Source organism: Ovis aries, chromosome 2 (assembly GCF_016772045.2).
Source record: "Ovis aries strain OAR_USU_Benz2616 breed Rambouillet chromosome 2, ARS-UI_Ramb_v3.0, whole genome shotgun sequence".
In the NCBI taxonomy this organism is placed as follows: Eukaryota; Metazoa; Chordata; class Mammalia; order Artiodactyla; family Bovidae; genus Ovis; species Ovis aries.
In genome coordinates this window covers 180648980-180667459 of record NC_056055.1, presented here as the reverse complement: position 1 = coordinate 180667459, position 18480 = coordinate 180648980, and the positions used below count along the sequence as shown (strand labels likewise).

Here is an 18480-nt window from a genome sequence, read left to right as displayed (position 1 = left end):
TGTATGGAAATACAAAAAAACCTTGAATAGCCAAAGCAATTTTAAGAAAGAAGAATGGAACTGGAGGAATCAACATGCTTGACTTCAGGCTATACTACAAAACTACAGTCATCAAGGCAGTATGATACTGGCACAAAGACAGAAACACAGATCAAGGGAACAAAATAGAAAGCCCAGAGATAAATCCATGCACCTACAGACACCTTATCTTTGACAAAGGAGGCAAGAATATACAACGGATTAAAGACAATCTCTTTAACAAGTGGTGCTGGGAAAATTGGTCAACCACTCGTAAAAGAATGAAACTAGAACACTTTCTAACACCATACACAAAAATAAACTCAAAATGGATTAAAGATCTAAATGTAAGACCAGAAACTATAAAACTCCTAGAGGAAAACATTGGCAAAACACTCTCTGACATAAATCATAGCAGGATCCTCTATGACCCACTTCAAAGAATAAAGGAAATAAAAGCAAAAATAAACAAATGGGGCCCAATTAAACTTTAAAGTTTTTGTACAATGAAGGAAACTATAAGCAAGGACTGCCTTCAGAATGGGAGAAAATGATAGCAATGAAACAACTGACAAGAATTAATCTCAAAATATACAAGCAACTCCTGCAGCTCAATTCCAGAAAAAATAAGAGACCCAATCAAAAAATGGGCCAAGGAACTAAAGAGACATTTCTCCAAAGAAGACATACAGATGGCTAACAAACATGAAAAGATGCTCAAGATCACTCATTCTCAGAGAAATGCAAATCAAAACCACAATGTGGTACCATCTCACACCAGTCAGAATGGCTGCTATCAAAAAGTCTACAAACAATAAATGCTGGAGAGGGTGTGGAGACAAAGGAACCCTCTTACACTGTTGGTGGGAATGTAAACTAGAACAGCCACTATGGAGAAAAGTGTGGAGACTCCCTAAAAAACTGGAAATAGAACTGCCATACAATCCAGCAATCCCACTTCTGGGCATACGCACTGAGGAAACCAGAATGGAAAGAGACACATGTACCCCAGTGTTCATCACAGCACTGTTTATAATAGCCAGGACATGGAAGCAACTTAGATGTCCCCTGGCAGACGAATGGATAAGAAAGCTGTAGTACATATACACAATGGGATATTACTCAGCTATTAAAAAGAATGCATTTGAATCAGTTCTAATGAGGTGGATGAAACTGGAGCCGATTATACAGAGTGAAGTAAGTCAGAAAGAAAAATAGCAATACAGTATAATAATGCATATATATGGAATTTAGAAAGATGGTAATGATGACTCTATATGCAAGATAGCAAAAGAGACACAGATGTAAAGAACAGTCTTTTGGACTCTGTGTGGAGAAGGCGAGGGTGGGATGATTAGAGAGAACAGCATTGAACCATGTATATTATCATATGTGAAACAGATCACCAGTCCAGGTTCGATGCATGAGACAGGGTGCTCAGGGCTGGTGCACTGGGATGACCCTGAGGGATGGGATTGGGAGGGAGGTGGGAGGGAGGGTTATGATGAGGAACACATGTACACCCATGGCTGATTCATGTGAATGTATAGCAAAAACCACCACAATATTGTGAAGTAATTAGCCTCCAATTAAAATTAAAAAAAAAAAACAAACCAATACCTGGCATGTAGCAAGCAGATAAATAAATGTTACTTATTAAAACAAATTCTCCTCTGACTCTTGTTAAAATCAACATATTAAAATGTGAACTAAATCCATTACTCATCTGATTGGACAACACAAAAATATGAAAATAAATAAGGAAATCAAATTTGACTTAAAAATAGAAATCCAATGATAAAGCAAAGACAAAAAACATTACTCTGACTTTATTAGTGCCAGAGAAAATTGTTTTCCATTTAACCTAAGAGATAAATCTATTAGAAAAGCAACCACAATCCATGTTATCTAGGGGGAAACTGCTAAAATCTGTCATTGTTTTCTCTTTGTCAGCCTGATTATGCCTGGTTAATACCATATTCAAATGTGTTCATCTGTGCTGTTCTTGGAAAAACAAGCAAAGACAATTTAGCTTATGCCTATCAATACAACATATCTCCCTTCTTAATTCAACAAAATAAAATAAACAATTTGCATCTTGGTCGATGTTGATGTTTACAAGTGAGTAGTGCAAATCTCAAAATCTGTAAAATATCATTTCCCCCTCATAAAAGCATAATGGGAGACTTTAATCGTTGCTTTGACATTTTAAAACACAGGTCAGATGCTTAAATGACACCTTTTAAATTACAGCTGCCAAGAGATTGCTTGCAACAAATATAACATGACATTTTAACTAACTATAACCAGCAGCTATTATTTTCATAGGACATAATAGTAACTAGAATAAATTCATTTTGAGTTTTTGCATAACAATAACAAATCAGCTGTCATTAGTCCAATAACGTACTTAATTTTGTCAACTGTTTTCTGGAAAATTATCTTTTTGATAAAGAGGGACAGATTAATCTTGTTAAAGCTTTGTTTCAAAGGGTCAAATCATTTTTTTTTAATTTAATGTCTAAGACAATAGAAAGACCAAATTCTTTGCTACAAAGCCATATTTGCAGGCACATATCAAGGCAAGAACTTCCCTGGTGACTCAGACAGTAAAGAATCTGCCTGCAATATGGGAAACCCACATTCATCCCAGTGTGGGGAAGATCCCTTGGAGAAACGAATGGCAACCTAGTCTAGTATTCTTACCTGGAGAATCCCATGGACAGAGGAGTCTGGCGGGCTACAGTCCACGGGGTTGCAGAGAGTCAGATACAACTGAGCAACTAACATGCACATCAAGGCAAGAAGATGGACTCAAATCAGTCTGATATCAAGGTCAATTTAACCAGTCTATCTGCTGCATATTTTCTGTAAACTAGGCACCTAATTTATCCACATTCTGCTGACCTTGGACTTATTACCTAAAAAACTACTCCATTAAATTGGTGTGTGATGAGTAAATGAGATGATTGTTCACTCTCTTTGGAAAATATACATAAGCAGGTATTTATTCAAAGAAAGGCACTCATCCTTAAAGGCTAACTTCAATTTTTTCTTTTGCTTATTTTTCACAATAGCTCTGTATACATTTCTTGGGTGGCCTCTACTTCCTTGGTTCTAAATTTTGGCTCAAATGAACTATTTGAGCCTAACTTCATAGATCAAATCCTCATCTGGCATTAAAGATTTACCTATCATCAGCATCACAGTGGCAATCTCAACCTCTGTAAATTTTCTCCAAAATGGAATCTAAATTTATTGCAAAATTCTTACTATTAGAGATACCTTTTAGGGAAAATAAATAAATTTATATGATGGAAATTGACAGTCCTTATTAAGTTACTGTGTTAGATCAAGCAGCGTTCTCATATCTTACACCTTAATACTTGATTTCTTTTACACTCTGATAGACCTGTGAGGATCAACCCAGGTGCACACCAGGAGAAGGAACTAAAGGGAGAAAAAAATTGCCTAAAAGTGAGAGCTAGAGCTGATGATGAAGACATAATTTCAGTACCTTATATGTTTCCTTTAGTCAACCATGAGAGTAAATTAACCTGATGACCCTGTTTTGACACTGACTGATTACAGACATTAATCAAAGGGCAACAGGCCAGTGCCACTGAAGAACTGCTGGAATACAGTTCTGTCCATAGTGGTTATTTTAATATGGCAACAAGACTGAAGAGCTTGATGAATATTCTCTACCAAATACATTCTAATTCATAAAATACATTTCTCTACTTTTCAAAACAGGTCAAAATGGGTAATTATTCCCTGTTGAAACATTTCCTAACCATGTTCACTGTCATTCTGCATATTAAATATAAATATGAGACTAGAGTAAATGTATAGCTACCTAAAACTGGTTTCTAGGACTTTAAGCATGAACGTGCACCCATATATTTTGGAATATAATTACTGATCTTGTGTGCTTGCTAAGTCGCTTCAGTCGTGTCTAACTCTCTGCGACCCTATGGACCATAGTCCTCCAGGTCTCTCTGTCCATGGGATTCTCTAGGAGCTCTGGAGTGGGTTGTCATGCCCCTCGAGGGGGATCCTCCTGACCTAGGGATCAAACCCACATCTCTTAAGTCTCACGCACTGGAGGCAAGTTCTTTATCACTAGCACCACCTGAGAAGCCAAATTATTGATCTATTGTTACCTATTCTGAAAATAAATGTGGGTATTCTTTCTTTTATTAGTGACTTTAGTGCAAACAAAAAGATATGTGGGTTTAATCAACATATCCAAATAATTATACCCTTTAATCAGAAAAAAAATGAAAAGTTTTGGTTTCAGAAATAGTTACGTATTAAAGAAACACTTAAATGGTTAACCCACTCTTCAAAAATAATTAGGACTTCTTTTCACAAGACAGGGAAGTTGCTGACAATCTTGGAAATTAAGACACCTGTGTCGAATTACTTCTGTAATAAAATTTGCAATCAAACCAAAATTACAATGAACATGTGTTTCTCTGGTTATAGGCTTGCATGTCTTAGCATTAACCTGCAAAATGTGATGCTATTTTGAGCACAACAGTTTCTAAATCATTTCTTAGACTAGATAATTCCTTATATGTTTTCTTCTCCATCTACCCCTCAAAACAATTAAATATATTTCCAATGTAGGAATGGACAGTGAGAAAGTTTACCAGATTTAGTCTGTTACTAAGCAAGCCACTATCATTAGTTGTTTTATTAGATCATAGATACTACAACTGTAATGAACTTCAAGAAATAACTTCAAATATTGGCAAAACATAGATGCCCCTTTTTTCAACAAAACACTTGATATCACAGTGCCACCAGGTCCAATCTGGCTCTCCTCACTACATGACAGGTCAATTAACCAAGGGATGAGATGTTAAGGAAAGGATTAAGACATTATTTGGAAGGCTGGCCAACTGAGAGGATGGCAGACTGCTGCTGCTGCTGCTGCTGCTGCTGCTGCTGCTGCTGCTGCTGCTGCTGCTGCTGCTAAGTTGCTTCAGTCATGTCTGACTCTGTGTGACCCCATAGATGGCAGCCCACCAGCCTCCCCCATCCCTGGGATTCTCTAGGCAAGAACACTGGAGTTTGTTGCCATTGCCTTCTCCATTGCATGAAAGTGAAAAGCAAAAGTGAAGTCGCTTAGCCGTGTGTGACTCTTCACGACCCTATGGACCGCAGCCTACCAGGCTCCTCCGCCCATGGGATTTTCCAGGCAAGAGTACTGAAGTGGGTTGCCATTGCCTTCTCTGGATCACAGACTAGTTACTCCCTCCCCCCCAAAAAAACCCCATTTTATCAAGTTCTGGACACCAGGTTCTTTTATAGAACAGGATGGGGGGGGTGGTGAATGTGAGGAAGTAAAGTCGAAAGACCATTAATGTTGCAAATATCTCTTGGAATGGTAACTGCAGGGAGGGTATGTGTTAATTTCTACCTTCTTGTGGACAACCACATATGGACAGGATCCTGAACAAAGGCACTTTAGTTTACAATTCAGGCAGAGAGGCAGGGTTCCCTGAGGCATGATATTATGTATAAACATTATCCTTTTAGTAACAAAAGTAATGTAAAGCAAAGTGAAGTCGCTCTCGTGTCTGACTCTATGAGACCCCGTGGACTGTAGCCTACCAGGCTCCTCTGTCCATGGGATTTTCCAGGTAGTAGTACTGGAGTGGATTGCCATTTCCTTCTCCAAGGGATCTTCCCAACCCAGGGATTGAACCTGGGTCTCCGGCATTGTAGACAGACGCTTTACCATCTGAGCCACCAGAGAAGTCAAAGTTAAAGCAAAAGAAGCAGATTAAATATGGAGTCAGATTTTGTTCTTCCCAGTTAACAAAAGAAGGTAAGTGACTTGCCCAAGGTCATAGAGCTATAAAATGCAAACGGATTTCTGACCTCTACCCTTGCTGGATGGATTGTTCTAGAGTCAGTCCTTTATTCTAAAAAGTCAAGTGTCCTGCTGAATAATTTCACAATCAGAAGCTTCCCCTCCTGAGTGGATTCCTCTTCCTGGTTGAAAGTTACCATCTGTCTGACTGACTTTACCTAGAAAGCTGAGCCTTCAGGACATATTTGTGAACAAAGTGAAGATTAGAGGGAAGTGTAGCACATTATTCCCTCAGTCACAGGTTTTCCCTTGCTGGTCTGGTTTAGCACTGCTGAGGTTAAAAAGAGGAAGGTTCTGTGTAATCAGAGTACTAGTCTGATCACAGATAAACACAAGCATATATGCGTGAAATCAAAAGTCCACACTAATGGTCTGCATGTACATGCTAGCCCTCAGAACCAGAGGTTAAAAAAAAAAACCTCAGTTTTGTTTGGTTTCTGTTTGTTTCCTGTCTAATGAGGGAGGCAAGACTAGATAACTTATGGGAGTACTTCCAGGCTTAGGACTCAGGCCACAAACTATTAAATCTTCTGACCTTATATTTCACTCTGCTGTTTGGTGTGAGTCCACCACGATGGTCATGTAGCCAGGATAGTATTTGCTTACTCACAACTCAAGCAAAATTCCTAACCACCATGATTTCATTTATCTGCTTCATCAGTTTGCATAATCCTCCAATTCCAGTGACACCGAATTTATAGAGAGTATAGAACACAGGTTGTTTCTGTAATAATACTTTTTCCACTCCAGTATACTGACTTCCATTTTTCATTTCATAACATCCCTGCCAAAAATAACAGTGCGATGCAAACATATTCGAACATGTGGTAAACAAATTTGTGTGTGTGTTAGCACAGTTGTGTCTGACTCTTTGCAACCCCATGGACTGTAGCCCACCAGGCTCCTCTGTTCATGAAATTCTCCAGGCAAGAATACTGGAGTGGGCTGCCATTTCCTTCTTCCGGGAAAACAAATTTAGTACATTATTAATGTAAAAAATAATTGCCACTTCCATTTGTATAATTAATCTCATATGAAATTAACTCTTTTGAGTTGGGGATGTGTGGTTGTAGTGCTCATGTGTAGTTATGGACAAAGGAGATTAGAAGATATAAAGATAAGATACAAAGCAGGAGACAGACCAACTACTAGAGTACCTAGAAAGCTATAAGAACTCCATTATCATCTATTGATGTATGAATAAATGAATGAACAGAACACTGAGAGACTGACTCCAGATTTAATATTTGGCATTTTTCCACATGCCAAAACTTAACATTGAAATCAGAGAAGATCTATACTCCTAAAGGACTTTATACGTTTTCTTAGCAGTCTCCCTCATGTGTTTTACATTGTGTCTGGTGGTCAATAAGTACTTAACAATAAAAATAATAAAACAAATGGTAGCAGTAGTTCTACACACTATACCAAACACGTCAATTTTATTAGCTCATTTATCCCTGAGAGGTAACACTGAGACAGGCTAAGACCTGGGACCCGATACCCTTTACTGCAGTGCTTACACATGGACCAACGTCTTCTCAAGCAACAAAATACAAAAAAAAAACTATAAGGGACCGGAAATAACTGTGTACATGCCCAGTTTGGACAAACCATGGACAACAAAATACAAAAAGATCAAAAAATCCCTACTGCCACTTCTGAAGAACTAAGAGCAAGAGGAGGGTACTGTGCATATCCCCTGCACACAGTACCACCAAAGAGGTGGGCAAAACACCTAAGTCACCCCTCTGAGCCAAGCCCTGGACCTGAGACTGTCACCCCATATAAAGAACCAGCTTGTCCCCTTTGGGGAGCAAGTGAGCAAGAAAGGGAAACTTGCTTGCTTTTGCTCCTCTCTGCTATAGCAGGAGCCCCAGTAAAGCCTTGCCTGAATTTTTTGTCTGGCCTCTTATCAATTTCTATTGATTAATGAGGTCAAGAACCTTGGTTAGTAACAACAATGTAAAGCTGCCGTTATGAGTTGCATCCATAATACAGATGAGTGAAGTTACAGACAAGGTTAAACTATTAGCCAATTTCACAAAACTAGTTCTGTTAGGTCCAGAATTCAAACCAAAGTGTATCTTATGTAAACTCTTGCTTTAATAAATGAATAAATGTATGACAAAATGAATGCAACTACCCTGTATTGTTATTACTGGGGCAAGTTGGAAAGGGTTATGCAGAGAGAGTAACCAACTCTATAGGTCTTTGTTACACCAATCTCCCAAAGACACTAAACTATCACTGCGGCCTCAAAGAGTCAACAACTGGGAAAAGGATACTAGACTCAGACAGAAAAAATTTCAAGAGAAACACAGAGGCATTTTATGAAACTAATTTCTTCCATCTGGTTAACAGTCACCAATAGAAGCAGTTAAGGCATGTCCTTCAGTTTTTAATAATTATGTCAAAATTTCTATGTTTAAGTGAAACACTGCACCAAACATAAGCTCATTTTCCTTTAACAAAGATTCTTGGCAACTGGCAACAACTCATAGCCATCACACCACTCATTACACTGTCTTGCAGATGCACAAATGAGGCTGTAAGAGACAATTCCTAAGGAGAATGAGAGATAAGCCAGTTCTTATCAGGAACGTTTTTTCTATCTTTGTTTAAAATTCTCTTTCCCTCCTCTTTCCTCTTTCCTGATTCCCTCAAATTCTTTCTCAGGCTCTTCATATGTTAAATAACAACTATGAACTAAATTTTTGGAAAGCTATACATTTGGAACAATGGATATTGCAATTTGTATAATTAACCACAATAATCAGTTGACTAAATGACCCTGTGAAAGAGGTCATTTTATTAATCAAATATTGTACATGAGGAAATAAATTCAACATTTTAAAAGGGTTTGTAAATAACAAAACTGGAATGGGAAGTGAAGTTATAAATACATAGTCTTTAACAACAGGCTGTAACTGCATAATTTGGACTAGCTTTATCTATTTTGGACTAGTTATAGGTATAAGAAACGATTTTTTATAATGCTGAGCCTTATACAGTGACCAGTCTTTGAGCAAGCTAGTTGGGTGGGTTGTAGCAGCATGACAATTTTTTTTTGTTCCTGGAAGGCTGTTTGTAAGTTTAAAATGTGAACAGCCTTTCTCTGCCTTCTGTAATAGCACCTACCAAAGAGCAGTAAAATTCCAAGTACTGAAATAAATCCCAGTGAAGAATTAAACATACTGATAATTTACATAATAGAATTCAACCATTTAATATAAAGAACAAAATTTAAAGAGTTTGCAAGAGCAGTTTGGAGAGTATCTTTAGACAGAAACTGGGAATGTAAAAACACCAGAGAAAGAAGAGAGGAAGAAATTTGAGGTATCATACTTAGAGGCTTAGCTCATTTTCTTTTGATCCAAATCTCTTTGTCCATCAAATCGTCCCTTCCCACCATCAATACAGTTGGGCTATTTCCTACATATGGAAACTCCCAGACTCTACTCCCTCATCTCCATTTGCCATAAAAGTCAAATATGCTCCACATTTATTAAAGTAACAATCATAATAAGTCTCTAAGTAGCAATAGAGACCAAAGATCTCCTTAGCATTCCATATATATATATATATATATATATATATATATATATATATATACACATATATATTTTATATTGCAATGTCCCCAAAATATCTTGCATGATATTTAAACCACAAAATGACTGCGCCATTTGAAAAATGTCTGGTTATGCATTTTTTTATTCCAACCAATGTTAATGTGTCCTAAGATACCATATAAGATTACCCTCTTTAGATATTTCAATGTGAAATTATCATCCACAATACCACCATAAGAGAGTAATAAAGACAGATTACCTGGAGTTAAGAGGATGACTGACATAGTGATGAGTGAGCATACAACTAAAATCACCAGCAGGGCAATAGCAATTCCCTTCCAGTTTCTCTGTGGAGGGCTGTTACTTCCCAGTTCCTACCGAGAAAGAAAAAAAAGAAGTTTCATAATTATACATGCTCCAAGAGAAATGTATTCATAAAGGAATGATTCAGTGCATGGAAGAATCACAGTTTGAAAACTGATTAGAATCCTTTTCCTCTTCGGTGGCTCATTTAATTATTCAAAGGTGCATATATTATAAATGGCTATCTTATGAGGGGCAATCTTACTTCTCCAAGAGATAAACCAGCAGAGCTTTATGCCTGCTGTCCAAAATGTGGATGGCATTAAAATACATTGACTATAAACACTAGAATGATTGCCAAAATACTCTGCAAAATAATATGGAAATAAAGTGTGCCTATTTACATTTTTCTTGCTACAATGGACCCTACAATGAGGATTCAAATATTAATATTCCTGAAGCACTATAGACTACTTTTTTAACTGGTAAAGGGGAAAAAAGATTAGTGATGGGGAAATAATTCAAAATCCCCCCTCAGTGCAGAGCGGTGCACATTAGTCAATGTAAAAAGTCCTCTTTTAACAGTTCTCCCACCACTCATAAAAATCAAGAGGATGTAGTAACTAGATTAAACAATCGCTTCCACAGCAATAGATAACAACATCTTCTCCCCGGGCAGCATGCATGATATTGGCAAGGAGGTATGACTGATAGAGAAGGAGAAACTTGAGCATCTTTTACTATATGCATAGTAAAGCTTTTCAATTTTCAGATCTGTGTTCCATTCTGTTGACTAGAAACATATGAGCATCATTCACCAAAGTAAAGCATAGACCACCTTGATTTGAAATACATGCCAGATTTTCTTTACAATAAAGTTTATAAAACACTAAGTTTCTTGTTTCTTTCTCTCTACCCCAATCCACAATTTATTTTACTCCATTCCCAATAAAACCTTCTTTATTGAAATGATTTGGGGACAAATGAAACAAAACATAAAGGATTCAAGTTCACTATGTATACAACAAATGATCCAAGAAGCCCTAGTCTTTCTTTTAAAAACATAAGTAAAATATGATAGTAAACACTTGATGAACTATAAATGGGTTATTGTGACTCACAGTTTAAAGCACTGAAGTCAATTTTCACAGAGTGACAGTGGCACTCAATTCTGCCATAAACTCTTTGGACTTAAAAACTAGGTCCTAAATAAATGCTAGAAGAAACCATGCATAGAGGGTGCTTTCTTAACATTTTCCCCTTCTCAGATCAGTAGATTTAGGTTTATCTTTCATTCTGATGAAACAAATCCAGCAGAAATCAATTTCACTCCTTTTTTTCTAAAATGGCTTACTCCACACCTCTTGTTCATGCTTATTAATGCTTACTGTTCAATACCTCTATCCCTCCTACATTTTGGTTAGGATTTCCATTTATAAACTTATTCCATATAAGCTGAGACAGTAGATTATCAAATTATTAGCATTAAAGTAACAACATTGAGCAGAGAAGGCAATGGCACCCCACTCCAGTACTCTTGCCTGGAAAATCCCATGGGTGGAGGAGCCTGGTAGGCTGCAGTCCATGAGGTCGCTAAGAGTTGGACACAATTGAGCGACTTCACCTTCACTTTTCACTTTCATGCATTGGAGAAGGCAATGACAACCACTCCAGTGTTCTTGCCTGGAGAATCCCAGGGACAGGGGAGCTGGGTGGGAGGCCGTCTATGGGGTCGCACAGAGTTGGACATGACTGAAGTGACTCAGCAGCAGCAGCAGCAACATTAAGATAAACAGTACAGTTTCCCTGGTTGCTTAGTGGTAAAGAATCTGCTTGCCAACAGAGGACACACGGGTTTGATCCCTGGTCCGTGAAAGTCCCACATACCACGGAGCAACTAAACTGGTGTGGCACCACTTCTGAGTCTGTCTCTAGGGCCCATGCTCCACAACAAGAGAAGCCACTGCAATGAGAAGCCTGTGCATTACAACTAGAGAGCAGTCCCCACTCACCGCAACTAGAGAAAAACCTGTGCAGCAGCAAAGAAAGACCCAGAAGAATCAAAAAAAAAAAAAAAAAGAAAAGACAAGTAATAGTTGTCCCAGACAAGAAACACTTTTCTGGAACGCAATGTGACTGAAGGTTGATAGGCCAATTTCTTTGTTAGAATCTGTGTGATGTGATGAACAGTTATTCTCCATAAGAAGGTTCTACTTAAGACTACTCACAGGGCTTCCCAAGTGGCTTAGTGGTTAAGAATCCATCTGACAATGCAGGAGAGACAAGTTCAATCCCTGGGTTGGGAAGATCCTCTGGATTAGAAAATGGTATCCCGCTCCAGTATTCTTGCCTGGACAGAGAAGCCTGCTGGGCTACACAGTCCATGAGGTTACAAGGAGTGTCACAACCGAGCTCACATGCACAGGTCAGTTAAGACTATTCAGAAGTAAGAGTGACAGATCAGAGATGCAATGCTCTATATATTAATAGAACCCGTGCATGTATGCTGGAGAAGGCAATGGCACCCCACTCCGGTACTCTTTCTTTCCTGTAAAATCCCATGGACGGAGGAGCCTGGTAGTCTGCAGTCCATGGGGTCACTAAGAGTCGGGCACGACTGAGCAACTTCACGTTCGTTTTTCACTTTCATGCACTGGAGACGGAAATGTCAACCCACTCCTGTGTTCTTGCCTGGAGACTCCCAGAGACAGTGGGCCCCCGTCTATGGGGTCGCACAGAGTCGGTCACAACTGAAGTGACTTAGTAGCAGCAGCAGCAGTGCATGTATGCATGCTAAGTCACTTCAGTCCCTGACTCTTTGCAACTCTATGGACTGTAGCCCACCACGCTGCTCTGTCCATGGGATCTCCAAGCAAGAATACTGGAGTGGGTTGTCATACTCTCCTCCAGGGTATCTACCCAACTCAGGGATCGAGCCCGCATCTCTTACTTCTCCAGCATTGGCAAGTAGGTTTTTTCCACTAGCATCACCTGGGAAGCCCTGAATAGAAGGCTAAGATGGGCAAAAAGTTGTGAAACAATCATCTCAGGAACTAAGACAATGAAAAAAGGAGCAACAAACAATAAGAAGTGAGTATCTTGGCCAAGAATCACAAGCAGTGCCACATTTATTAACTCAAGGGGATTTGTAGGAAAAGGGAAAGAGAGTAACTGTAAGCAATCATAACCGACTGTTCAGTCCCATAAAGGAATCTTGAGAAGGAAATGTCAACCCACTCCAGTACTCTTGCCTGGAAAATCCCATGGACAGAGGAGCCTGGCAGGCTATAGTCCATGGGGTCGCAAAGAGTCAGACATGACTGAGTGACTTCACTTTCACTTTCAAAGAAATCAAGAAGAAATTGCAATTTTATATCTACTGATTCTGATTTTGATTCACTCACTGGAAACTGAAGGCAAATAACTAGAAAAATGACTTCAGAGTGAGTTTTTTGGTTTCAGAACGTGATATAACTATAATGTCTACCAAACACAGTCTAACAGCAATAATAGATATTTTATGTGTTTGGGTACTGTACTGGACACTTTATAATCACAATCTCACAAAATCCTCACAATAAATAAGTAAAAGTACTATTATTTTGAAAAATTTGCACATCAAAAAAAGGGATTTAGAGAGATCAATAACAATTACACTCACTGTTAATGAGTAGAATATCTCAAGGTACAACCCATAAAAGTTTAAGTTCAGAAACCATGCTCACCCTATAATATGCTGTTCTAGAAGTAAGTATTTTTTGAATCAATCCATAAACCAATAAATCAAGGAATAATTTGAGCCTCTACATATTTGAAAAATTCAGTTTTATGAACACTTCTGAATTCTGCAATGCTTTCAAATAAATTCATATTTTTCCTAATGATATAGTAGAAAAAAAAACATTTTAAAAATGGTAAAACATATTTGAATAAAAAATATTTATCTAGTGTTCTTAAGAGATACACATAAGAATGTCAGGCTCCTTTAAAAATGACCCATCACTACCTAAGGCATTTTAAAGTCCCTGCTTAGGAAAGCAGACTTAATGAATTCTTACTCTCATTCCCTCTTTTCATCCATCTTAAATTCATTACCACTCTAATATTTCTCAATCTTGGTTTCATTTACATCACTTTAACCCACAAAGCCTTTTAATGTCTCTATGTTATCTAAAGAATTAAGTGCAAAAGTGACAGTCTAGAATAACAATTGTCTAAAGCCAAGATGATGCTGTGAAAGTGCTGCACTCAATATGCCAGCAAGTTTGGAAAACTCAGCAGTGGACACAGGACTGGAAAAGGCCAGTTTTCATCCCAATCCCAGAGAAAGGCAATGCCAAAGAATGCTCAAACTACCACACAATTCATCTCACATGCTAGTAAAGCTCAAAATTCTCCAAGCCAGGCTTCAGCAGTACATGAACCGTGAACTTCCAGATGTTCAAGCTGGTTTTAGAAAAGGCAGAAGAACCAGAGATCAAATTGCCAACATCCTCTGGATCATCGAAAAAGCTTGCCAAAGCCTTTGACTGTGTGGATCACAACAAATAGTGGAAAATTCTAGAGAGATGGGAATACCAGACCACTTGACCTGCCTCTTGAGAAACCTATATGCAGGTGAGGAAGCAACAGTGAGAACTGGACATGGAACAACAAACTGGTTTCAAATAGGAAAAGGAGTACATCAAGGCTGTATATTGTCACCCTGCTTATTTAACTCATATGCAGAGTACATCATGAGAAACACTGGGCAGGAAGAAGCACAAGCTGGAATCAAGATCGCCGGGAGAAATATCAATAACCTCAGATATGCAGATGATGCCACCCTTATGGAAGAAAGTGAAGAGGAACTAAAAAGCCTCTTGATGAAAGTGAAAGAGGAGAGTGAAAAAGTTGGCTTAAAGCTCAACATTCAGAAAACAAGGATCATGGCATCTGGTCCCATCACTTCATGGGAAATAAGATGGGGAAACAGTGGCTGACTTTATTTTTTGGAGCTCCAAAATCACTGCAGATGGTGATTGCAGCCATGAAATTAAAAGACACTCCTTGGAAGGAAAGTTATGACCAACCTAAATAGCATATTAAAAAGCAGAGACATTACTTTGCCAACAAAGGTCCATCTAGTCAAGGCTATGGTTTTTCCAGAGGTCATGTATGGATGTGAGAGTTGGATGGTGAAGAAAGCTGAGTGCTGAAGAATTGATGCTTTTGAACTGTGGTGTTGGAGAAGACTCTTGAGAGTCCCTTGGACTGCAAGGAGGTCCAAGCAGTCCATCCTAAAGGAGATCAGTCCTGGCTGTTCACTGGAAGGACTGATGCTAAAGCTGAAACTCCAATACTTTGGCCGCCTCATGCAAAGAGTTGACTCATTGGAAAAGACCCTGATGCTGGGAGGGATTGGGGGCAGGAGGAGAAGGGGATGACAGAGGATGAGATGGCTGGATGGCATCACCAACTTGATGTACATGAGTCTGAGTGAACTCCGGGAGTTGGTGATAGACAGGGAAGCCTGGTGTGCTGCAATTTATGGGGTCTCAAACAGTCGGACACGACTGAGTGACTGAACTAAACTGAACTGAAAGCCAAGCACCAGTCTTCTCATCCAACTTGATCTTTTTTTGCGAAAGACTACCCTAACTGCTCAGGTTACCATTTCCAACATATGCTCAGTTACTTCAAATTTCCTATCACCTTCCCACTCCAAGTTTTTGTCCATCCAATTCCTTTCATTCTGTATCCAATTACAGACACTGTCAGTCATTCAACATCCCGCTCGAACATCTCTTCTCTTGGAAATTTCTTTTAATTACATAAGCCAGATAAAATTTTCCTTCTTAAAAAAAATTCCTAAAATACATTGTACCAAAAGGTTTGAGACCAACTCTGCTGCTTAATAGCTCTGATACTGCAAATTTGCTTCAACTTTTTATGAAGCCTTAGATTAAAAAAAAATAGCAATAACTGCAATAATGATAACTATTTCTACACATAACAGATATTAAATTATTCCAACAAAGGTCTTACTTCAATGGACAGTAAGTTCACACTAAGTGAACTGCTTAGATTGTTTTCACTCTGTACACTTGCACACATCACTCTTTCTTTCTTTTTCAATCTCAAATGCTCCTTTCTTTGAGAAGGCTTGCTTGATCACACTCTATAAAATAACATTCTATATCTCCTTCTATTCCTCAATTAACTTTATTTTTCTCCCTAGTATTATCATTTTTGGATATATAGTAGGTCAAGTTATATTAAATCATATATCTATAATATAATTTAAGCTATTTAAATGTTTATTTTATCTGTCTATTCAGCTCTCCAGAAAAGAAGCTTCATGATGTCAGTAACCTAGATCATCATGTTTTTCACTATATCCCTAGCATTTTGAACAGCATTTAGCACATATTAGGTGTGCCATAGATAAGAAATGAATGAATGGCTAAATGATAACAGTTCTGATAATAAGGATGATGATGGTGGTGATGGTAGTGATGGTAATGCTTAAAGTCATGGTTACACACTCATCATATCCTTGTCAAAGTTATCTCCTTAAATTAAGAATCACATCTTAGACAAATTTCTATTCCTTAGGTCACTTAAAAATTCTGGTCCTCTTAGTAGGTGCTTAGAAAACAGTAGCTCAATTAATTAGGAGGTATAAATGGTTCCTGAAATGGTACAGAGCTACCAAATAGAAAGGGTTGCCATTCCCTTCTTCAGGGGATCTTCCCATCCCAGTGATATTCTTTGACCCAGGGACTGAGCATGGATCTCCCACATTGCAGGCAGAATCTTTACTATCTGAGCCACCAGAGGAGCCCATATAGATACAGGGTCATAAATTAAATACATATTAAGAGTACTTTAATAAAACGGAGCTACTTGCTACAACAAATTTGACTGCAATTATTTTTAGCTTCATTTATCTGATGCCTGATCCCAAAATATAGTTGCCATTCTTCAGTTTATCTTCTTCTTTTACAATGTCAATAATTTCTACTATTAATAAAAGTGGTGCTAATTGGCTCTGGGTCTCAATGACTTCCTACCAGCCAATACCTGAAAACACCATGCCAGTCCCACAGGTCGGGTATGGTGATGGATAGCAAGCTGTGCTTGCAGCATGGTCATCTGGATGCTTTGGAAGCACCACAGAATCAATGTTGGGATATTTAGGATATTAAATTCCCAGGAGAGGTTTGAGAGTACAAGAACAAATATTTAATAACCCACTATATAGAGTTCGTCTGTAACTCAGTCATCTAGTGGATAGATGGGTCAGTTAGAACATGTGTGAACAATGCAAATAATACTAAGTGTTGTGATGGTCTAGAGAGGTTTTGAGCGGCAGGCCAAACTAAACTGGATCTATAACCTAACTATTTATGTTGTATTTACTGCCAATCAAATTTACCCTTTAGAGAACAGTTAAGTTTATACAGATGTCCATAGGTTATCTGAATCCAAATGCATTTTTAACTTGTTCAAGTACAAAGGAAAAAAGACTAGAAATCATAAGCAGAAATTATTGAAGATTTATATACATCATGCGAAATGCAGGGCTGGATGAAGCACAAGCTGGAATCAAGATTGTCGGGAGAAATATCAATAATCTCAGACACGCAGATGACACCATCCTTATGGCAGAAAGTGAAGAAGAACTAAAGGGCCTCTTGATGAAAGTGAAAGAGGACAGTGAAAAAGTTGGCTTAAAGTTCAACATTCAGAAAACTAAGATCATGGCATCCGGTCCCATCGTTTCATGGCAAACAGATGGGGAAATAATGGAAACAGTGACAGACTTTATTTGGGGCAGAGGGGTGGGGGGGTGCCTCCAAAATCACTATAGATGGTGAATGTAGCCATGAAATTAAAAGATGCTAGCTAGCTCCTTGGGAGAAAAGTTATGACCAACCTAGACAGCATATTAATGAGCAGAGACATTAGTTTGCCAACAAAGGTCCATCTAGTCAAAGCTACAGTTTTCCCAGTAGTTATCTATGGATGTGTTAATTGGACTATAAGGAAAGCTGAGCGCCTAAGAATTGATCTGTAGAGTTGGAGAAGACTCTTCAGAGTCCCTTGGGCTGCAAGGAGATCCAACCAGTCCATCTTAAAGGAAATCAGTCCTGAATATTCATTGGATGGACTGATGCAGAAGCAGAAACTCCAATACATTAGCCACCTGATGAGAAGAACTGACTCATTTTAAAAGACCCTGATGCTGGGAAAGATTGAAGTCTGGAGGAGAAGGGGAAGGCAGAGGATGAGATGGTTGGATGGCATCACCAATGCGATGGACATGAGTTTGAGTAAACTCCGGGAGCTGGTGATGGACAGGGAGGCCTGGCTTGCTGCAGTCCATGGTGTCACTGAGAGTTGGACATGATTGAGCAACTAAACTGACTGATATATAATTTCTTTGTGCAAAGCAAAGAAAAAAAGCTAAACCAGCAAAGCCAACTTTCTAAAAATTAAGAAAAAGTAATATAAATGTGTGGGTATGCTCAGTTGCCAAGTCGCTTCTGACCCTTTACTACCCCAGGGACTATAGCCTGCCAGACTCCTCTGTCCATTGGTTTTCCAAGCAAGAATACTGGAGTGGATTGCTATTTCCTTCTCCAGGTGATTTTTCTGACAGGGATCAAACGTGCATCTTCTGCATTAGCATGCAAATTATTTACCACTCAT

The 18480-nt window shown here is 38.5% G+C and overlaps 1 protein-coding gene across 2 annotated transcripts in view; it reads right to left on the bottom strand.

The window, feature by feature from the left end:
* Window positions 1–18480, bottom strand: part of DPP10 (dipeptidyl peptidase like 10) — a 770042-nt gene that overhangs the window by 575354 nt on the left and 176208 nt on the right. For both annotated transcript variants that reach the window (XM_042243952.2, XM_042243953.2), the window contains exon 2: window positions 9740–9854. In XM_042243952.2, coding sequence (XP_042099886.1) covers window positions 9740–9854 — 115 coding nt within the window. The remainder of the gene's footprint in view (window positions 1–9739; window positions 9855–18480) is intronic.